Source organism: Suncus etruscus, chromosome 6 (assembly GCF_024139225.1).
Source record: "Suncus etruscus isolate mSunEtr1 chromosome 6, mSunEtr1.pri.cur, whole genome shotgun sequence".
Taxonomy (NCBI): Eukaryota; Metazoa; Chordata; class Mammalia; order Eulipotyphla; family Soricidae; genus Suncus; species Suncus etruscus.
Genome location: NC_064853.1, coordinates 31,356,173 through 31,378,655, shown reverse-complemented (window position 1 = coordinate 31,378,655; position 22,483 = coordinate 31,356,173). Strand labels below are relative to the sequence as shown.

General features: G+C 50.8%; 1 protein-coding gene across 2 annotated transcripts; it reads left to right on the top strand.

The window, feature by feature from the left end:
- The first annotated feature begins 12,236 nt into the window (after positions 1-12,236).
- DMBX1 (diencephalon/mesencephalon homeobox 1) lies at positions 12,237-17,649 on the top strand. 2 transcript variants are annotated; one of them, XM_049774903.1, is made up of 4 exons: positions 12,237-12,399; positions 15,465-15,643; positions 15,794-16,142; positions 16,877-17,649. In XM_049774903.1, exons 1-4 carry the CDS (start codon positions 12,246-12,248, stop codon positions 17,314-17,316), a joined length of 1,122 nt encoding a protein of 373 aa, XP_049630860.1. In that variant the 5' UTR covers positions 12,237-12,245; the 3' UTR covers positions 17,317-17,649. The 2 variants fall into 2 exon arrangements, with proteins under 2 accessions (XP_049630860.1, XP_049630859.1); XM_049774902.1 differs by having other exon boundaries at positions 12,238-12,400; positions 15,451-15,643.
- Positions 17,650-22,483: the final 4,834 nt, after the last annotated feature.

Below are 22,483 nucleotides of genomic sequence, written 5' to 3'. Positions count from 1 at the left end.
AAAAAACCCCACCAGCCGCCTGATTTCGTTGCCCCCCCCCCAAATAAACCTCAGGAGTACCTCAAAAAATGCCTAGACGTTAGGCGTAGGTAGGGGCCTCCCTCAGTCTCGGCCCATTAGCCTGCGGGGGGCTAATTACCCCAATTAGCGGCTGATTTATAATTAATGGCTCGGACCGAGGGATAATTGGATGTTAATGGATAACAGTTTGTGTAGGGAACTCTGCGCCTAGGCTCCTCAAAAGGGCCGCAGGGGTGGAGTTTGTCCCCAGGCCCCAGACCTTTCCCTCCGGGACCGCCCCCCCCCCCCCCAGCTCTGAGGAAAGGTGAGAATCTTCTTGGGAACTAAGATGCTTTAGTCCCTCCAGCTCCCTACTGGCCCGCCCTTGGCAGACACGCCCGGGAAATCCACCTAAGACCACTTTTGGGGCCCCAACTAAGCCAAAGAGACTGAAATGTGGGAGACTTTGGATATTAGCAACAGCCTTGTGGAGGTTCCATGTCCTGTGTCTGGTGCTGTTGGGGAGTGGGGCATGGGTAAGGGAAGGACAAGGGGTAGAGATGGAGATGGAGATAGGGTGCTGAGTGTGATACGGTGGGCTATAGCTCTGAGGGTTGACTTGGAGGAGAATATGAGTCTTGCGCACAAGGGGGTTGCCTTTGCTCACTCAGTTCTGGGCTGTACAATCTCTCTCAGTCTCCTGGAGCTAGTCTTTAGAATCTTTCTACCACCTCCCTAGATTCTCAACCTCTGAGATCGGAACTCATTCCCACACCCCAGAGTCCCTCACCTGACTAACAGTGGCTCTGTTTGAGGCATGAAAGTTGACTGTGCCCTGTGTTGGGTGTTAGACTTGGAGCCAGTTCTATAGGCAAGACCCCAATTGAGGAAGTTCTGGACTTCTGGTGGTCATTGAGTCCAGAGATGGAGTGAGATTCCTGTATTTCATCTTGACAACCATGGTGTTGGTGAGTACTCTTGGACTCAGCGTTCTCCTCGGGTTCAGATTGTTGTGAGGATTGAAGGAGATGCTGACTGTCAGTTCTGTATTAGGTAAAATTCATCGTTAAATTTTCCGGAGGAAGGTGTTCAGACAACTACATTGTGGTGAGGTAATACTAAGATAGGAGTCACATGACCCAGCTGATGGTTTCAGGGGAGGCTTTCTGGAGAAGGGGAAAGCTAAGCTTAGGGGGAAGATCAGGAGTTTTCCATGTAGTAGTAAGGGGGTGGGGGCAGAGAGCTTGGTGAGCATGGAGAGTTAGTCTAATAGTGGTTCTGTACATTAAGAGTGATCGAGATTGTGAATTTGAAAATGCTTTTCAAGAAATGTGGCTTTAGGGACTGGAACAATATAGTATAATGGATGCCTTGCATGCGGCTGACTTGTATTTGATCCTGGTATATGGCTACCCAAGCACTGCCAGAGTGATTCTTGAGTGCAGAGCCAGGCGTAAGCCCTAAGTATCTTCAGGTGTCCCCCAAAACCAAAATTAAAAACCAACCAAAAAAAAAAAAGGAAAAGCCTCCCAAAAAACAACTAAAAAGGGGGGGAAAGGAAAGAAAAGAAAAGAAATGGAGTGATGGTGATGGTACAATGTGCATGTGGCTGGCCTGGGTTTGGTCCTCGGCATCCCATAAGGTCCCCTAAGCATTTCCAGGAGTGCTCCTTGAACACAGAGCCAGGTCTAAGTCCTGATCATAGCATAGTGTGGCCTCAAAACAGCTCCCCCAAAGAAAACCCTCAAAAACTAAGAAATGGGGGCCAGAGAGATAGCATGGAAGTAGGGTGTTTGCCTTGCGTGCAGAAGTACGGTGGTTTGAATCCCGGCATCCCATATGGTCCCCTGAGCCTGCCAGGAGCGATTTCTGAGCATAGTGCCAGGAGTAACCCCTGAGCGCTTCCGGGTGTGACCCCCCAAAAAACAAACAAACAAACAAACACAAAAAAACTAAGAAATGTGGCTTGGGTAAGCATAATTCAAAGAACTTAGAGCATGTTTTACATGCAGGAGTTCTGGGTTCAAGCCCTAGTTCTGCATTATTCCCCCCAAACATTGCATTATTCTCTCCAAAAAAAGAAATTTCATTTGAAGGGACCAGAAGTCATTGGTCTGAGAGATAGATTTAGTTATTCTGCTAAGGAGATAGAAAAAGATTAGTTTATATTTATTTGGGGGGGGGTTTGGGCCATACCAGAAATGCTCAGGGGCTGGTACTTGGGGTATGTACTAGGAACAGAATCCAGGCCTTCTGAAAAACCTGAAAAGCTTGATGTCCATATAAAGCCTGATGCCCATTAAACATCTACCCTCTTCTAGAGATAGGTGTACAGTCCCAGGAGCAGGGTGGGCAGAGGTTAATCCTGCAGGGACAAGGACCTGAGGCAGGTGCATTGCACCAGAATCCCTGGCTATTGGGTAGAAACAGATAATGGTATATGCCCAGCCATTAGCCATCATTTATCTCTAAAGAGTTCCATGGCCTCTTCTATGACCTTCTGGCAATGTGGGGTCATAGACCATTGGTGTTGGCCTACCAGGATATTCTGCACTTTGTAGTGCCTGATGTTCATAGCAGAGATTTGGGGGGCTTGGACAGTGGCTGAGAATCGATGTGGTATTTTTGGAGCTCATATAAGATAAGCAACTTTTGAGAGGGAGCAGAAGTGGTAGCCTCATCTCAAGCCTGTGACTGTGGGTTCCTTGGTCAGGTAGAGTGAGGTGCTCTTACCCCCATACACCATGTATTCCAATGTAACAACTCTAGATGAGAGACAGATGTGGGAACAGGGGCATTTGTTGGGATTGGAGGGGGGGGGTTAGCCCTTGTAGTTTCCAAACAGGTCGATCATGCCTGACTTTCTTGAGCATCAATGTCTTGTCTTTGAAATGGAAGTGGAGGTCATTTAGACCTGGGAGGGTCTGATATTAAGAAGATTTTCAAATTGAGTGTTGGATTATGCTCAGCATGGAACTTCTCTTGAAATCTTGGATCCCCTAAGTTTTGTTTAGCTCTTCTCACTGGCTCCCCACCCCAACACACATACAAATCTCTTTTCTTTGACCTCCTTTGAGAAGGTTACACATAGTTCACAACACAGTTTTCTCTCTATCCTGGGCAACCTTTGGGTCAGCATTGTATTAGGGCTTTGGCCAAGGTCATATGGCAGTCTGGTGCTGTGCTGGCAGACCTGGCTGCTGCCCTGGTTTATATGTTCACATTCTTGCACTCTTGATCTCTGACCTGCTATGTAGGAGGGATAGCTTTTCCCCTGGGAGTCACCGGTGATACCTTTTTGTTACAGGGCAGCAGAATTGCTCAGGGAAGGAAGTTCATGGTCTCTGCCGCTTTTATTCATCCTGCCACCATTAACAACTGGGGAATAGGCTTCACTAGAGCCTAATTTAGGGCCTTGTCAATTCTCAGTCTTTCAGGTTCTGGCCACTGCCACTTGCTAGTCTTGGAGCAGGTGACTGCAACCCTACATGTCCATTTCCTCTAGTGCTGTGGGGGGTGAGTGGGGCCCTGCTGCAGCTGGCTGGAGTTGAGCCTGGGGTGACTTGTTAGGAGCTTTCAGATCTATCCATAGACTCTGGCAGACCAGCAGCACAGAGAAGCCTGCTTTTTCCCCATTCCCTTCCACAAAGTTGTTCTACTGTGTGTGAGCAAGTGAAAAGAAACTGCAGGAGAAAGTTCAGAGAAGGCAGGGAATGTTGAAGGGAGATCTGGTAAGTCTGTGGGCTGGCTGAGCTGGTGTGGCCGAGAAAAGGGGCCACTTTCCTTTTAATCAAAGATGCCTTGCGTTCGGTTTCCTAGCAGTGCTGCTGTTAATTTATAAAAAATGCCCCCTAATAAAATTCTGCTTGATTCTTCGATTGGCTGGGCATTAGGCCGCAGCCAGCAGCGACGCGGGGACATAACGGATGCATTTGCAGATTTGGAAAATTAAAGCCATCTATATGGTGCCTGTGGCGGGAGATCCGCCGATCTGCTTGCTTAATGAAATATAAAGATTCTTTTAACCAATGTAAGCACAATTCGACAGCTTGTGAAACGCGGCCGCGCCATGATGGATGACTCTCCAGGCTCGCCAGGAATTGCGGGGCGGCACCTTTTAAATATATAATTGATTCTGTTTGGAGTGTGCAATGGGCTGAGCCCACGCAGGGCCCGGCCTGGGGCCAGGAGTGCAGGGCCCTGTTTAGAAGCTCTGCACACCCTGCAGGACTCTAGCCTGGCAGCACTTGCCTCCCTCCAGGAGCCACAGCACTTGGAGCTGGATGTTCTCTGCCAGCTGCCGTTCCAGCTGCTGGGCCTGACTGAGGAGCCCTGAGCATGCTGCCCAATTGCTGGAAAAGACCTACTGGGCAGGGACCCACCCAAATCCTGGCTTATAGGCTTGGGGTCTAGAGTACCAAACTTGGCTGTGAGGCCCCTAGTGAGAAGCTCTCTCACCATCTCTCGGTGGTTTCGCTTATCCATTCCGTACTTACTGTTTCTTATCACTGTACCAGGCTCTGTGCTACATGTTAGGGAAACTCAGAGATAAATGGAGACTCTCTTTCCTTTGCATTCATCTGCCTATATCTCTGTGTCAACTCACTTCTTTTACATTTTTATTTCTTGCGTATCCTTTCTCAGATTCTATTCAGAGCCGCGTAGTTTCTGTTTTAGGTACCCGTAGGAAGGCATCTCTTTGGTTTTACACATGCACTCATTCATCCCCATGAACATCTACAGAGACCCTCAAGAACCACAGACAACACTTCTTCAACATGCATGCATGGTTATGCGGCCTGTCACAAGTGTCCTGCATCTGCGCAGGGCCACCGGGAGCACCGAGATGAACTGTCAGTACTAAGTGTGGGTGATTTAGATCAGAAGAAGCAGCCACTGGCCAAGACCCTCTGTAGCCTTGGAGGAGTCGGGACGTGGAGTAATGATGAGGCCGGGAGCTCTGAGCTCTGTGGGGGAGATTGGGTTTGCTCTGAGCCCCATTCGTAATACACAAATATACCTATGCATACACTGCAGGAATGTATTGTTTTTCTTTCTTTTTGGTTTTTGGGTCACACCCAGCAGTGCTCAGAGCTTACTGTGCATTCAGGGATCACTTCTGGTGAGGTCGGGGACCATATGGAATGCTGGGATTAAACCTATGTGTGAGGCAAACACCAACCTCCAGTACTACCACTTTTTCCCCCCAGGAATGTGTTTTTCTTTGCTCTCCATCTATTGTTTTGGATTAGATCCGAGGTGCTAGCAGTCAGGGAGGGAACCAGGCAGGAGGAGACTGCTTGCAAGACAGGGGTTAGGAAACACTAGCTGGGGGGAAGCTCCTCACCAGCAAACCTGTTCCACTGCTTCCCGGCTGCTGCCTTTTACAATGAGCCAGTCTTTCTCACCTTCCATTTCCGCCTCTGCCACTGGGGCATCAGCTTGCCTGCTAGGTGGTGGGAGGATTGATGGAGATCCTGGAGGCATTTACTAAATAGTTGTTATTATTAATTCATTCATCCCATCCTCATCTCCTGAGCCCTACCTCAGACCCTGTGATCTGGCTGCGGAGTCCAGCAGTGCGTGAGAGACACTTTCTGCCCTGGAGGAACTCAGTGTAGCAGGAGAGACTCCGGGGGTCCGCACAGGACTCCCAGGCGCTGGAATTGGGAAAAGTCTTTTGTGAGGTGCCTGGCTCCTAGCACAGTTGTCAGTAAATGGTAGCTCTGATGATTTTCGCTTTGATGACTATTGTCAACTCGTTTATTTCTAGGATCTGAGCTGTGTTATCTGCAATCTGGAGAGAGGAGAAAAGCCTTTTCAGGTGTTCTTGAGCAATCCTGTTTCTAAGGAGGTATTGGTTAAACTAAGTCCTGATGGAGAGAGGAGAATTTTGTTTGGTTTTGCTTGGGGACCAAACTTGGGCTTGCTCATGTGATTCTGCCAGCAGTGCTTTGGGGACCACTCAGTGCCAGGAGTGAAACCAAGTCTCTCACAAGCAAAGCAAATGCTCCAGTCTTTTCATTTGTCTTCTTGGCCAAGGGGAAACTTTTCCTTCCTTTCTTCCTTTTTTTCTTTTTTCCTATCTTTTCTTCCTTTCTTCCTATCTTTCTTCCTATCTTCCTTTCTTCCTATCTTTCTTCCTATCTTCCTTCCTTCCTTCCTTCCTTCTTTCTTTCTTTCTTTCTTTCTTTCTTTCTTTCTTTCTTTCTTTCTTTCTTTCTTTCTTTCTTTCTTTCTTTCTTTCTTTCTTTCTTTCTTTCTTTCTTTCTTTCTTTTTTCTTTCTTTCTTCCTTCCTTCCTCCCTTCCTCCCTCCCTCCCTCTTCCTTCCGTCCTCCCTTCCTCGCTCCCTCCTCCTTCCTTCCTTCCTTCCTTCCTTCCTTCCTTCCTTCCTTCCTTCCTTCCTTCCTTCCTTCCTTCCTTCCTTCCTTCCTTCCTTCCTTCCTTCCTTCCTTCCTTCCTTCCTTCCTTCCTTCCTTTCTTTCTTTCTTTCTTTCTTTCTTTCTTTCTTTCTTTCTCCCACTTTTGCTCAGAGATTACTTCCTGGCATGACTTGGGAGACCATATGCAGTGCCATAAAGCAAACCCTGGTCAGCTGCATGCAAGTTAAGCACCCTACCAGCCCCAAAATGGTATTTCTTAAAAATGAAGAGGGAGGGGCCAGAGAGATAGCATGGAGGTAAGGCGTTTGCCTTTCATGCAGAAGGTCATCAGTTCGAATCCCGGTGTCCCATATGGTCCCCCGTGCCTGCCAGGAGCAATTTCTGAGCATGGAGCCAGGAGTAACCCCTGAGTGCTGCCGGGTGTGACCCAAAACACACACACACACACACACACACACACACACACACACATAAAATGAAGAGGGAGAGGGAATGCAGTATTCAGGTGGAGAGTCCAGAAGGAGCCAAGGCGTAGAAGTGACAAGAAGGAGAGGCAGGTGATGTGGCAGTGATAAGGAAGGAGAGGGCATGAGGCTGGAATGGTGGTAGAGAGAGGACAGGCAGGAGGAACTGGGAGATCACCTTAGAGCTGAGGCCTTATTGGGGTGCTGAGAGGTGGCTTTTCCTGGTTTCATTTTATAAATAGTTGTCATGCATCACAATCTGTGAGATCAGCAATAATTAAGTCAATTAAGATGTCACCTGCCACATTAGCAGCAGAGTTTTAAAGCAACAAAGCCCCTGAGTTTGACAGGGGAGGAGCTTCCAGCCTGACCAGGGGAGAGGAAAAGGATAAAATTACTTCTAAATACTGTTCCCTCTTCCTTGCTTGGAGCTAATGACACCTTTTGGAGCTTGGCTCCATCTTTCATTCATTCGCACACACCCCTAGCCTCAACAAAAGGTGAGGCACAACAATAAAGGTGGAAATCAGCAGCTATTTCCCAGAGACAACCTCTGTGTTTTGTTTGTTTTCTATAATTTGTTCTTTTTTGTGTATGTGGGAGTGGGACACACCTGGTAGTTGTGCTCAGGGGTTACTCCTGATTCTATACTCAGAGATCATTTCAGGGATCATCTGGGGTGCTAGGGGTTGAATCCAGGTCAGCTGGGGGCAAAGCAAGTACCCAACACTCTGTACAATCTCTTTGCCCACCCTCTCAACTCTCTTTTTATGTTTATATAAGATCTATTTCTATATTATGGATATTAACTTATTATGTTTATATAAGATCTATTTCTATATTATGGATATTAACTTATTATCATATATATGTATATATATTGTTTTTTTGGGGGGAGGGGGCCACACCTGGCTCTATGCTCAGAAATTGTTCCTGGCAGGCTTAGGGGGCCTGTAATGCCGGGGATTGAACCCAAGTCGGCTGCATACAAGCCAAACGCCCTCCCCATTGTCCTATTGCTCTGACCCCTGTCATTTATTTATTTATTTATTTATTTGGTTTTTGGGCCACACCCGGCAATGCTCAGGGGTTACTCGTGGCTGTCTGCTCAGAAATAGCTCCTGGCAGGCACAGGGGACCATATGGGACACCGGGATTCAAACCAACCACCTTAGGTCCTGGATCGGCTGCTTGCAAGGCAAACACCGCTGTGCTATCTCTCCAGGCCCCGTCATTTATATTTTTTATGTTTAACAGTTTTTCTATGTGGTCTTTTTTGTTTGTTTGTTTTTTTGGTTTTTGTGTCACACCTGGCAGCGCTCAGGGGTTACTTCTGGCTCTGTGCTCAGAAATCGCTCCTGGCAGGCTCAGGGGACCATATGGGATGCAGGGATTCGAACCACCATCCTTCTGCATGGAAGGCAAATGTCCTACCTGCATACTATCATATAAAAACTATGTGGTTTTTATCTTTGAGTTTGATTTATCAGATATTCTACTTTACACATGTTTATTTTATGTCACTATATCTATCTTTCCTCCTTAGATCTCTTTTGGGGTGGTGTTTATGGGGCCCAGGGTTGGACGAGCATCAACTCAAATCTGTGAATCCAGCCTCAGTTCCTGATTCATGGGTCAGCCCCATAGCCAGTCCCACACTCAGACTTGGATGGTGGATTCATATTTCACTTTTGTCATGTTCCTCCCAAACCATGTCTCCCCCTCCCAGGCCCCTTCTCCCCTAAGGCTCCCATCATCATTCATTTGCTCCAGTTCAAACCTTGTTAACCTCTCAGCCCTCATGTGGATTCTGCCCTAGCACTATGTTGTCTTTGTCCTCTTGGCCCCCCCTCAAACACCTGCCCTAATGGGAGCTCTGTGACTGGCCCAGCTTCCACAGGAACCTTGCTCTCGGCTCTTATTCTCATTCTTGAATTTGGGGGCATGCTTGCTGGTATTGGGGGGGGTACAATGGCTAAGTGCACAGGGGTCACTCCCCACAGTAACCAGGGACTGGTAGTGCCAGGGATCAAACCCAGGGCTCATGAATGCAAAGCCTGTGCTCCAGCCTGTTGAGCCACTCTCTGGTCTTGACCCTCCTGTCTCCTTCCTCTTCTCCTTCATTTCCTTCTTCTCTGTGCTCCAGCTGCCCTGATTCCCCTGCTCTTCTGCTCATAAAAATAGTGTTCTTGTTCTTGCTATTTTTTCTACCTGAAAGCTTTTTCCCTAGTGCCTCACAGATTTTACTAAAGCTACCTGAGAGCTCTTTCTCTGAGCACACCTTGCCCTCTTGTTATTCTTTTCCTCTGCTTTCTCTTCCTTCTCTATCCCTGCCTCCATAGAATTTTGGGTTTCATGCATATATGGCATGTATTTTACTACATCTTCACCCCATTATATCTTATTTTTTTTAGAATCAGAGAGCTTGTTACAGAGGTTACCTTTGTTTTGCATACAGCAAACTGGGGTTCAATTTCCAGCACCAAATATAGGCCCCTGAATTGCCAGGAATGACCTCTGAGCACAGAACCGGAGTAGCATTGAGTACTGCCAAATTTGGCCCAAGCCACTCCACCAAATACATAGTTTGTGTTTTAATTATATATTTTATTTTATTATTTTGGTTTTTGGGTCACACCCGGCAGCGCTCAGGGGTTACTCCTGACTCTATGCTCAAAAATCACTCCTGGCAGAATCGGGGGACCATATGGGGTGCCGGGATTCGAACCACCATTCTTCTGCATGAAAGGTAAACACTTCACCTCCATGCTATCTCTCCGGCCCCATTAATTATATATTTTAAATTTTATTTATTTATTTTGTGCTTGACGAAGCTCAGCACACAGGAATTACTACTAGAAGTGCCCAGGGACTATGGGATGCCGAATACTGAATGTGGGTTGTCTGCATACAAAGAAGCACCCCTATTCACTCTACTAATTTTTGGTGGGCAGACCTTGAAATGCTCAGTACCTAGCTCTATACTCAGGAATTACTCCTAGGCAGTGTTCAGGGGAGCATATGGGATTTCAGGGATTGAACTCAGGTTGGCTGCATGCAAGGCAAGCTCCCTACTTGCTGAACTATTTTTCCAGCCTCTTTGTTGTTGTGATGATCATGACTGTTGTGTCTTGCATACTTTTAGCCTGCTGCTCACAGATGTTCACCATGGGCCACTCTTCTTGACCATGTTCTCACGCATCTTTTTAATTGTGGTTCTCCCTGGTATCACACCACTTTGTGTGGTACTTACATACATTTAGCTGTGCTGTAAAATACTTACAGTTCTGGGTTACGATAGCAGAGCTGCCAGGCTCAAAGAGCACAGCTCTCCAGATCATGCTGGTTCTGTTAGATACCAGGATTCAAGTTGACTTGCAAGGCAGATGTTCCAATCCACTGCGCTTCTTTTTCTGCCTTGCCTTATTTTTGTTTTGTACTTGAGCCACTCCCAGCAATTTTGTTTGTTTGTTTGTTTTTGTTTTGGGCCACACCCAGTGAGGCTCAGAGATTACTCCTGGCTATAAGCTCAGAAATTGCTCCTGTCTTGGGGGGCCATATGGGATGCGGGGATTGAACCAAGGTCTATCCTGGATCAGCTGCGCACAAGGCAAACACCTTACCACTGCACTATAGTTCTGGCCCCACTCCCAGCAGTTTTTGGGAGACCATGCAATGCAGGGATAGGACCCTGGCCTCTGACATGCAAAGCACACATCCAGCCCTGGTCCCTCTTCATTACCATTCTCACTCCTTACAGATATGTATTTGTGACATAGCTCTCCTCCTTTGGGATGGAAATTCCATGAAGGCAGAGACTTTGGGTATCTAATAAATAGTGATGAATGAATACATGCAACATATAAATGTGTGTGAATGTGCCATTTGTGAGGAGATGGATTTGATGCCTGGAGAGATAGCTATCTGTCTCTGTGCAAGTCTGTGGGAATAATGACCCTGAATTTATGAATGTTGCAGAGTTTGTGGGGGATATGATTTCTTTTCTCAATGCTTGAATAAGAGTGTCTGCATATGTATGTTGTGCTATTTGTGTGATTGCCTATATGCTTGCATATGTGAATGTTGCTGTACCATGAAAGTTTGATCACAGATAACTGGGTCCATTTCTTTTTTTTTGGGGGGGGGGGATTTACATCCAGTAGTGTTCAGGGGTTACTCTTGGCTCTGCACTCAGAAATTGCTCCTGACAGGCTTAATGGACCATATAGGGTGTTGGGGATTGAACCTGGGTTGGTTTCAGGTCAGCTGTGTGAAAGGCAAATGCCCAACCACTATGCTGTCACTCCAGGCCCATCTAGGTCCATTTCAGTGAGGTCCATTTCAGAGATCTGAGACATTGGGCCATTTTAGCAAGTGGACCTTCCCCTTCCTCCTCTCACACCCATAAAACAGGAAACAATCATGTGTCTTTAGGAGCCTGCAGGTGTCACACCACCTTCTTCCTTTTTTCTGTTTATTTGTATTATGGTCCACACTGGTGGCAGTCAAGGTTTACTCCTGGCTCTGTGCTCAGAAATTTCTCCTAGCAGGTTTAGGTGACCATATGGGATGCTGGGGATTGAACACAGGTTGGATGCATGCAAGGCAAATGCCCTACCTGCTATGGTATAGCTCCAGCTCCACACACCATCTTCTAGTTGTGATGCATTGGGTAGATATGGGGTGGAGTATTCTCAAGAAAAGATGTGAGGAGTCTTGGGGCTCTTGAGCAGCCTGGTGTTGTGGGAGCCCTCTGGGACAGACCCTTCTGAAAGTGATCACCAGAGAGAGAATGAGGCAGGGGCAGAGCCGGGTGGATTCTGGCCCCAAAAGATCCCTACTCTGTCTTGAAACCTCAGTAGACTCATTTGTAAACACAGCTCCTGGTTCTCGGCTGCTTAGAAATATGTGAGCATGGAGAGCGGTAGCGGCAGTGATGTATCGCCGGCAGCACAGCAGTGCTGTCTGGCCACGCAGCACATTAGGAAATTAATTCACTCCCATCCTAGGAAATACCTCCACATCCCAGTCCAGTTCTGGACCTGACCAGCCCAGGTGGGCTTCCGTGAGCTTTGGTTGAATAAACACCAAGTGTGGCCATGAATCAGTGACACATAAAATGTGCAGGGATCTAGGTGGTTCAATAAAAATCGGGTCAGACATCACAGGGATGGGGATCACTGTACCAGTCATCACTGTGGGTGTACTGTGGCCCCATGAGTGAATGAATGACTAAGTGAGGGAACTCAGATGCAGGAGCCTTCATGCACTTAGTTGAAGGCCAGACAGCACTGCTGTGGGCAGGCTGGAGCTGTTGGTGGGGAGGTTGGCCCCAGTGGTCTGGACAGGTCCTCCTCATGTCCTCTCTCTCTTCCCCATTTGCAGGCGTGTGCCGTGATGCAGCACTACGGGGTGAATGGCTACTCCTTGCACGCCATGAACTCTCTCAGTGCTATGTACAACCTGCACCAGCAGGCAGCTCAGCAGGCCCAGCATGCCCCGGACTACCGGCCCTCCGTGCACGCACTGACACTGGCTGAGCGCCTGGCTGGTAAGAGCTGCGGTGGGCAGGAGTCTGGGGAAGGAGAGCAGAGGAGGGTGCAGTAAGGAGATGCTGAAAAATGGAGATGACCGAGGAAGTTTTCCCCTGGAGGCTCAGGAGGACTCAGACACTTGGCCATGAGAGATATGAGAGATGCCTGTGACTATCTCACCACTGCTTGGTCACCTATATTGGGCTGCAGAGTGGGGAGGGGGCTGTGTCAGTGACACAGCACAGACTTAGCTGGGCATAGGCCCAGTTAGATGCGCCATGTGCATCACCCATCACTTGCACTGGAGCCACTCTGGCCTCTCCTGGGCAAGGACAGTGAGACACAGTGAGGTGGAAACAAGGTGGAGTAGGTGGAGGTTGGAGTGAGTAACTGGGGCTAGAAATCAGAGCTCAGAAGTCATCAGTGCTGGTGCCATCACTGCAGGGTCTGCCCTCTCATTTCTCTTCTCTGAGCCTGTTAAAAAACAGGGGAATGGGGCCCGGAGAGATAGCACAGTGGCGTTTGCCTTGCAAGCAGCTGATCCAGGACCAAAGGGGGTTGGTTCGAATCCCGGTGTCCCATATGGTCCCCTGTGCTGCCAGGAGCTATTTCTGAGCAGACAGCCAGGAGTAACCCCTGAGCACCGACGGGTTTGGCCCAAAAACAAAAACAAAACAAAACAAAACAAAAATCAAAAAACAAAAAACAGGGGAATGGCAGCCCACCCAGAGGAGGGCTAGGGAGTCATGAGTGAGGAAAGGATCTGCAGAGGTGGATACTCTAAAGCCTTTTTTCTTTTGGTTTTTGGGCTACACCTGCACCGCTCAGGGGTTATGGGCTCAGAAATCACTCCTGCCTTGGGGGATCATATGGGATGCCAGGGGATTGAACCAAGGTCCGTCCTAAGTTAGCACATGCAAGACAAATGCCCTACCGCTTGCACCATCACTCTGGCCCCCCAAAGTCTTTATTACCTAAGGCTAGTGAATGCCCTGGAGGGAGCTGCAACCTAGCTCCCCTCTGCTGGTTCCACAGATCATTGCTTTGCCTGGCAGTCTCTCAAGGAACACAGGAAGCGGTTGGTAATAGAGGCAGGGATCTCTTGGGATCACCTAGCCCATCCTATTCCAATGCAAAACACATTCAACTGCTAACGCCTGAGAGACACCAACCCTGTGGCAGGTGGTCTCAGGAGACTTCTGGGCATCTCCAAGGAGACCAGATTCCCCCATAAGCCCCTGAGAGGGCATGGTAGAGTTAGTGTCAAAGGGCATAATCAGCTGATGTAGACAAGGAAAGGGTCCTGGATGCCAATAAGGCAGACATTCAGCCTTACAAGGCCTGTCAAGGATCAAGGACAGCATGAGCAAAGAATGAGCAAAAGGATATAAGATAAACCATGAATGGCTGGCTTGCAAGGGACGGTGGAATGGACTCTCATGCTAGTATCTACTGCAGATGAGTGGGGCAGCAAACTCCAAGGGTGTGTGTGGGTGGGTGGGGAGGAATGGGTGCAGAGGAAATCAGATCCCTGTGCACCCTAGTGAGGACTTCTGTTCCCAACCGGGTTCCAGGTTCTGAGAGGAGAGGTCAGGGGTCCTAACCTCTGCTGTGGGGGCAGGGAACAAGAGTATTTAGTTACCACCATCTTCAGGAGAGGCCCAAGCTCCAGGTGGGCCTTTGTATCCAGGCCCCGCCTTTCCTTTGGCTGTGCTGGAGTTCACAGGGTGCTGTGCTTTCCCCCAGGGTTCAGTGGGTGGAAACCCTGCCCCTTTTTCAATACAGTGGTGGCAAGCAGGGCCCAGACTAAGCTGGGATCAGCACTCTGCTGCTAGGTGTTCAGAGTTTCCTGTTTCGTTTATTTTTGTGGACTTTTTAGCCACAACTGGCACTGCTCAGAACTCACTCCTGGCTCTATACTCAGGCCACTCCTAGCAGTGCTCAAGGAACCATATGTCGGGGAGCTGGAGTGATAGCACAGCCATAGGGCACTGCCAACCCAGGACGGATCTGGGTTAGATTCCCAGAATCCCAAAAGGTCCCCTGAGCCTGCCAGGAGCGATTTCTGAGTACAGAGCCAGGAGTAACCCCTGAGCGATGCCGGGTATGGCCCAAAAATGAAAACAAAACCAAAACGAATAAAAAGGAATAATATGATGTGGGATGGTTTGATCTGGGAATCAAACCAGGCTCTGCCTTGCGCTTCGTACCATGGCTCCAGCTCTCAGGCCACCTGCTTTAAAGGAAAAAAATTGAGCAGTGTCCAGGTTGCAGCTTGCCCGTATCCTCCTCCATTAGAGAGTTGCAGACAACCCAAACCCCAGATCCAATGAATGGCCTGTGCAGACTGACACCGCTCACTTCCCGGCAGTAGAGCCAGTCCGGGATTCTCCCAAAGCATGGCAGCTGTCGGGAGAGGGGAGAGAGGGGGGTCCTGCCAGCCTTTAGGACTGAAGAAAGCTAAGCCTGGTGTCTTGGCACCTGCTCTGATGTGCTTCTGGGTGTGGGAATGTGGCTTCCAGCCCAGCGGCCCCACACAGTGCTTAGAACTTGTCTCTGTGTAGGAAACCTCCAGTCAATACTGTAGATCTTCTCTTTGCTCCCTGGGCCCTGCTGGAGCCAGGCCCTCAGGGACTCCCAGGTTGACTGACCTGCTGTGGCTCATACCCAGAGGACAGAATCCACTGCCCTGAGTGCTACCCCCAGCCAGCCCCCTCCTGACCAACTCTGACAGAAAATGCCAGCTCATGACTGGCTTCTTGTAGTCAGAAGCCAGGATGCTGCTGGGATCCAGAATCCAGGGTCATTGCATGTTAGAATCTTCAGAGCTTCAGGACAGGCTTGTAGACAAAGTTCACTCACCTACATGGACACCCCCACACCAAATGAGGGCACATTGCTAATAGCTGTGAGGGGGCCCTGGGAAAGCCCAGGATGGTGCGGTGTGAGCCCTGAGATTTGGAAGTCATTTCCCAGGATGCTGCGTGTGTGCCGTGGGGGCAGAGCAGGGTGAGGTTCAAACCTGATTTCCCATAATTAAATGGGCCCCTCTCCTTACCCTCCAACGGCTGTACATTTCAAGACATCATCTTGGAGGCCCGCTATGGCTCCCAGCACCGCAAACAGCGTCGCAGCCGCACTGCGTTCACGGCTCAGCAGCTCGAGGCTCTGGAAAAGACCTTCCAGAAGACTCACTACCCAGATGTGGTGATGCGCGAGAGGCTGGCCATGTGTACCAACCTGCCGGAAGCCCGCGTGCAGGTAGGACACAGCCTGGCAGTTGCTGCCCATCCAGGCCAGAGCATACCTGATGCCCTGTGATAGGAGGAGGGGTCTGGAAAGGGATGGGGCTCCAGGGGACTCACGTGCCCCATCCCATGGCACCCTGTTGCCCAATGCTTCCCTTCCCAGGTGTGGTTCAAGAACCGCAGGGCCAAGTTCCGGAAGAAGCAGCGCAGCCTGCAGAAAGAGCAGTTGCAGAAGCAGAAGGAGGCCGAGGGCGCCCATGCAGGGGGCAAGAGCGAGGCCCCCACTCCCGACACCCAGTTGGAGACTGACCAGCCGCCCACCTTGCCCAGCGGCGATCCCCCTGCTGAGCTTCACCTGAGCCTGTCCGAGCAGTCGGCCAGTGAGTCAGCCCCCGAGGACCAGCCGGACAGGGAGGAGGACCTCCGGGCAGGGGCTGAAGACTCCAAAACGGAGCAGAGTCCTGCGGCTGAGAGCAAGGGGCTGGGCTGCAAGAGGGGCAGCCCCAAAGCAGGTGAGGCCTGGAAGAGGCAGCATGAGGGGAGGCAGAAAGGAGAACCCATCAGAAAGGACTGGGCCACCTCAACTTAGACCCGGGGGAGGGGGGTGCAGGGGAGGTGATTCAGGGAGCTGAGGGCAAAGGTTATTGATCATTAACCCCAATGCTGTAGCAGAAAGTTCATTGTCCACCAATAAGAAAACATCTGGGGCCGGGAAGGTGGCGCTAGAGGTAAGGTGTCTGCCTTACAAGCGCTAGCCAAGGAACGGACCGCGGTTCGATCCCCCGGCGTCCCATATGGTCCCCCCAAGCCAGGGGCGATTTCTGAGCACATAGCCAGAAATAACCCCTGAGCGTCAAACGGGTGTGGCCCAAAAACAAAGAAACAAAAAAAAAAAAAAAAAAAAGAAAACATCTGGGTATTTTTATAGTAGTCCCAGGTCCTCAGTGACCCTGGAGTTTCCCACATGCAGAGACACCAAGCTAATTTCTGAAGGCCTGGAGCTTTGGCATAAGCTGTATCACACCCATAGTGGGATCCCAGGAAGAAGGGGTGCTGGGAGTCAGGGCAGGGGACAACGATCAGCACTTTAGGTTTCCCCCCTTGAAGTCTGGGTTCCCCACTCCCAGGATTCTGATCTCAGCCAAAGCCTGTCTGCCACAGGTGTGTGTGTGTGTGGGTGTGTGTGGGGCAGGTCACCTCCTGGCAGGGCTGCCCTGTCCTCAATGCTGGTTTGGTTCTCCTGCAGATTCCCCGAGCACCCTGGCCCTGGCACCTGCAGCCCCAGGGGGTGGCCTCCTGGGCCCCTCCCACTCCTACTCATCCTCCCCGCTGAGCCTCTTCCGGCTGCAGGAGCAGTTCCGCCAGCACATGGCAGCCACCAACAACCTGGTACACTACTCGTCTTTTGAAGTGGGGGGTCCAGCCCCTGCGGCCGCCGCAGTGCCCTACCTGGGTGTCAACATGGCCCCACTGGGCTCACTGCATTGCCAGTCCTACTACCAGTCTCTGTCCGCGGCTGCAGCTGCCCACCAGGGTGTGTGGGGGTCCCCACTGCTGCCCGCACCCTCGGCTGGCCTGGCACCTGCCTCGGCGGCCCTGAACAGTAAAACTACGAGCATCGAGAACCTGAGGCTTCGGGCCAAGCAGCATGCGGCCTCGCTGGGACTCGATACACTGCCCAACTGACTGCTGGCAGCTTGCCCAGCCAGGGGTCCTGGGTGCCCTCTCCCAGCCCCCTGGACACCCCTCCACAGCTCGAAGTGTTCACTCCAAGAGCCTAGGAATCCCAGAATCTTCTCCTGGAACCCTCTTCCCCAGAGCCCCCACCCTGTGGAGCCTCCCTCTCTCCACACCCTCTGCATGACCCTGCTCGATCTTAGGGGCGAGGCTGGGGGGCAGTGAGAGGAACTCATGGCCAGACCCCCACCAGTGCCACCTCCTCCCTGCCCTCTCTCCCTGCTGCTCCTAGTCAATTGGTGTGTGGAACGTGAGATATAAATATAAATATATAAAGCTCTATTTTCAGGCCTTGCCTGCCCCAGGACACCCCCCACAGCTCCCACCCATCTTGGGCCCCCCCCCCTTCTGCTTTCTTTCCTCCGGCCCTCCCTCTCCAGGCGTCTTCCCTACTTTGTTCCCTTCTCACTGCTGGATGGGTGTGCTCAGCTCCCAAGCTAGCTTATGTCTGCAGTTGTGCTTTTTAGTTTTAGTGATTTTGCGGCTTCTTCTTCTGCCTTGCCTTCCCTCTGCCTCTGTCTACTTCCTTTACCAGCACCTTCTGTAGGTGTCTGGTCTCTGATCCTTAGCAGAGGAACCCACGGGCACTCCTTGGGTCCTTGTGGCACTGGGACCACCCCTGCCCCAGACCTGATGGGGTTCTGAGTTATATTTTCTCTCTGCTCAGACTGGATGCCCAGTTCCCAAAGTTGCAAAAGGGTGGTGGCAGGAGTGAGACTTGGGCAGGCACAGAATGGCAGCAGCCCTGTCTATAAGACCTTGAAGTGTAGGCCTAAAACCCAGGATGCTCTGTTCAGCTGTTACACATCCCTGGCTGGTGAAATGCAGGAGAAGGGGTGTTTCTCTAGACAAGGGTCTTCAAGAGCCTGGGTCAGACATTGAGGTCCAGGCCTGTACTCTTGTCAGAGTCAGGGGAGAAATCTGGCTGCAGGCTTTGTGGGCTGAGTATAGCCAGGACTCAGAACTGAAGCCAGCCACAGGAAGGGTGAGTTCTTTTATGGTCAGGATCCCTCTCCAAAAATTCCTTTTCCATTTGGTGTAATCCTGAGCTGGATGTTCACCTCTCTGGTCTGTGTCCCTGTGTGTCCAGTGTGGCTCTGTCCACATGTTCATCTGGACATGTGACCTTGCAGGTCAGAAGCTAGCAGATGCCTGGCAGGGAAGCAGGGTGTTGTATGCACAAACCTCTCTGGGCACCATCACAGTGTCCTTGCACTGGTAAAGGGTCCCTTCTCGCTGCAACAATCTGGATTTGGTCTTGATTTTTTTGAGTTCCAGTGCTGGCCTCTGTGGCTACTCCCTCTCTTTGCCTTCATTTAGTCTAGGGGCTCTGGGTGGGATGTCTCATGATGCCCATCCCTTTGTGGCACACCCAAGAATTTTCCGGCTCTTCTTTAAAACATTGCTTCTTCCTCAGGCTTGTCTCCTCCCAGGGTAGATGAGGGTCCCTTGGAGAGACTGGTTTGCAGAGCAGAGATGGCCATTACAGGACCCACCTGGGCTGGAGAAGATGGAGAGCCAGGAGGGGTCCTGGCCTCACATTCTGGGGGAGCAAGCAGAGGAGGGTGGCAAAGGGGGCAAAGGCTTCAGGGGAGGCAGGGCTGAGCATGGCACCCCAGGGGCTGACCCCAGACAGGGAGGCCAGTGTTTCTGTTTTCTTTGTTTTGTTTTGTTTTTGTTTTTTTTGGGTCACACCCGGCAGTGCTCAGGGGTTACTCCTGGCTCCATGCTCAGAAATTGCTCCTGGCAGGCTCAGGGGACCATATGGGATGCCGGGATTTGGATCAATGACCTTCTGTATGAAAGGCAAACACCTTACCTCCATGCTATCTCTCCGGCCCCCAGTTTTACTGAACAGAGGGACCCCTTGAGCCAGAATTTGATACGGGTGTCAGGAAGTGAGTTCTGAGTCTCAGGGACCTGGGAGAGGGGCTACCTAGCAGAGCAGGAGGTGGTGAAGACTATAGAAGGCAGGGGGGATCTGGGGATGGTTCTGAGGGTCAGAGCCAGGGAGGGATGTTTCTCAAATGAAAAGACCCTGAATTGGGATGGGGACTGCTTGTCCTATGTGCAAGAACTGCCCCTGGCTCTAAACATCGCCACCTCCATCAGCAAACCTTTTGCAGGGCACATTTACCTCAGTCCAAGCAGAACCAGGCCAGCCCAGGACTAGACAAGCCTGAGATCTTCATTCTTATTTCTTGGGTCCCTCCTTGAGCTCAGAGAGGCATGAGGTGTGCATTAGCACCCCACCTGGTGAATTCCCATCTCTTTCAGGGCACCAGCCACAGGTTCTAAAAGCAGCTAGAGATTAAGATGAGTCTCTACTTATCAGGAGTACCAGGGTCTTCCACAAGAATCAGGGGAGCTGGTGTTGGTGTGAACCCCTACACGGGGCCCCTGTGGCCCCACAGGCTTGCTCTGTCCCCCTCAGGCTGAGTTCAAGCCTCTGAATATCCTTCCCGGAGAAACCTCACTCCCTCATCTTTCCCTCCTATCTAGGGGTCTCTAGTTCCCTCACCCCGTTTTTTCCCCAGCATGGTTCAGGGGCCTGAGCCCTTCCCCATCCATCCGCGGGCTGTGTGGACCCGCACCAAACCAGTTGTTTTGTGTCCATTGTGCTTAGAGCTCGCGCCAACCACGGCGCACCACCGTGTACCGTATTTATTTATTCTGTTAGTTGAAAGGACAAAACTCAAATCCCCCTTTCCCTGCCAGCCCCAGTGTAGCGCAGCATGAACTGTCCCGCGTTTCTGTCCTTCCTTCCGTCTGACTGTCTGTGACATTGTGGTCTCTTCTCTGCCCTACTTGGCTAATAAAAGAATCGGCAGCACAGTCCTGGATGGTTCTGGATCCATTGGCGAAGGCGCCTCTCCTTGCATCTACCTGGGTCTCTCCTGGGAGCTCGTGGGGAGCCATGAAGTGAGGGTCAGAAGCCAAGTGTTTTCTCTGGGCCCTTATCCAAGCACATGTGACAAAGCCAGCCCTGGGCAGGGATACCTGGGGACAGAGCTAGAGGGAAAGGTGGTGCAGGGAGACACATAGGTGGCTCTCAACATCGAAGGGCGGGATGAGACAAGTAGGCCCATGAGACAAGCCATGGAGAAGATGCAGTACCTGGACTCCTGCTACAACCCAGGCCAACTGAGCTCAGGTGACGCTGATGAAGATTCCTCCAGCTCATAGGACACGTGGCTGCTGCCTGTCAGCCTCTATGTGAATGGAGGATGCTTTCCCTATGAACGTGTAGGGATGGGGTGACTGCAGCAATGCATGAGCTGCAGAAGGAGTGTGCACACCTACTTGCTAACAGTGTAATTTGGGTTCCTTCTACAGCATCTCCAGGAAAAGCTCCCAGATCATCCTGCTTGGGTGTATCCCCACCCCCCTAGAGGAACTGTATCCCTCAGGGTCTCAGAACCAGAAAGGGCAGAGCAAGGCATGCAGGGCTGGGGTGGGGGGCAGCCACCTGGGGATTCCTGGGGGAGAGTCCTAGCTGTCCTGCAGCATGTGACGGATGTCCCAGGGTCCAGAGGGGGGCCCTGACCTTCCCATTTCCCAGGTCCCGCTGACCCTGGGAGACATTCCTTTCTTCAGTGAGATCTAGGATTAGGGCCCTGGCATACCCACTGGTTCACCTCCCAGGGAAGGGCTGGCAGATCAAATATCTGCTCCAATCTGCCTCCACTGCCCCCCACTGCTACATACCTCAGTCTGTGTGGGCGCCTGCCCTGCCAACAGCATACTTAGTGCCGTATGCCAGGCATGCTGGGCATCCAGCACAGAAGCCGTCTCTCTGCTCCCAGGATAAGGTTTCAGCAATGACCCATATGAGGACAGGATTGGGCTCTGCAGCTCCGCTGAGGAGGCCGGAAGGTCCTGGTGGGGAAACTTTGAAATTGAGTCACCGGGAGTGTATGAGGGTGCTTGGTCTGCAGCATGGAAGGAGTCTAATTCATTCAGGGGAAGACAGTGGGGGCAGAATGATAGTAGCCAGCAGGGCTCTTACCTTTTCTGTGGCAGATCTGGGTTCAATCCCCAGCATACTATATGGTCCCCCAAGCCTGTCAGGAGTGATTGCTGAGTGCAGAGCCTGAAATCAGCTCTGAGAATTGTCAGGTGTGGCCAACTCCCCAGCAAACAAAAACAAGCAGAACAAAAAACCACACACACACAACAACAACAACACAAGAAGGAAGACATTGGGGGCTGAACTGGATCAAGACCTAAAGGAAGGATCTGTCTGATTGGCTGGTTTAAACCTTCACTTCTTTCTTTTGGAACAAATCCGTACACACCATTTTCTCTACATCAAGCAGTTGACATGCTCTTTTTTTAGTTTTGGTTGGGGGCCATTCTTGGGAGTGCTCAGGTCTTACTCCTGATTCTGCCCTCAGAGATCATTCTTGGCAGGATTTGAGAGATCATAGAGAATACTGGGGATCAAACCTGAGTTGACTGCACACGAGACAAGTGCTCTACCTGTTATATTAACTCTAGTCCTCGACATACACACACATTAAGCCACTTAATCCTCAACAACTGTATGTGCCAATCATGTTCTCATCCCCTTTTTATAGACAGGACTCTGAGGCATTGAGAAGTTCAATAGCTTGTCCAGGACCACACAGCCAAGTCAGCTGGATTGTTTCAGAAACTGTACTTGTCCCCACAGTGAGCATGGCGGAGGCACTGCTCTGTAGCATAAGATCAAAGAAGGGGGCTGAGCCATGGGCACCAGGCAAGAAAGATGCTTTTCTGAGGTTGGGACAAGGTATTCCTGGTACCTCTTTCTGTCAGCTGATGATCCAGTCCGTTGATGATCCTCAGCCTAGTCTGCTGAGTGGGAAGCACTGATCATGTCCAACCTCCTTCCTGAAAAATTAGATGGGATCAAGAAGAGAAGATATTGAGGGGACTGGGGGCACAGAGCCCTTGTGCCTGGCATGCAGCCCTGTGTAGGGCTCTTGAAACATCCCCCAGTCTTCTGGTCTAAGATCTTGGTCTCAGCTGTTCAGGCACCCCAGGGCTCCTTAGAAGTCCTCATGGAGAGAGTGGCTGAAGATGAGCCCTTTAGGGTTGATGGATGAGGCCTGCCCCATCCCCCTCTTTCCCA

Bases quoted from the DNA above. Each gene is read 5' to 3' on its own strand.
- DMBX1 (XM_049774902.1), top strand. From the start codon at position 12,246: ATGCAGCACTACGGGGTGAATGGCTACTCCTTGCACGCCATGAACTCT. The intron at 15,644-15,793 runs GTAGGACACAGC...TTCCCTTCCCAG, and splicing joins TGCCGGAAGCCCGCGTGCAG to GTGTGGTTCAAGAACCGCAG. The intron at 16,143-16,876 runs GTGAGGCCTGGA...GTTCTCCTGCAG, and splicing joins GAGGGGCAGCCCCAAAGCAG to ATTCCCCGAGCACCCTGGCC.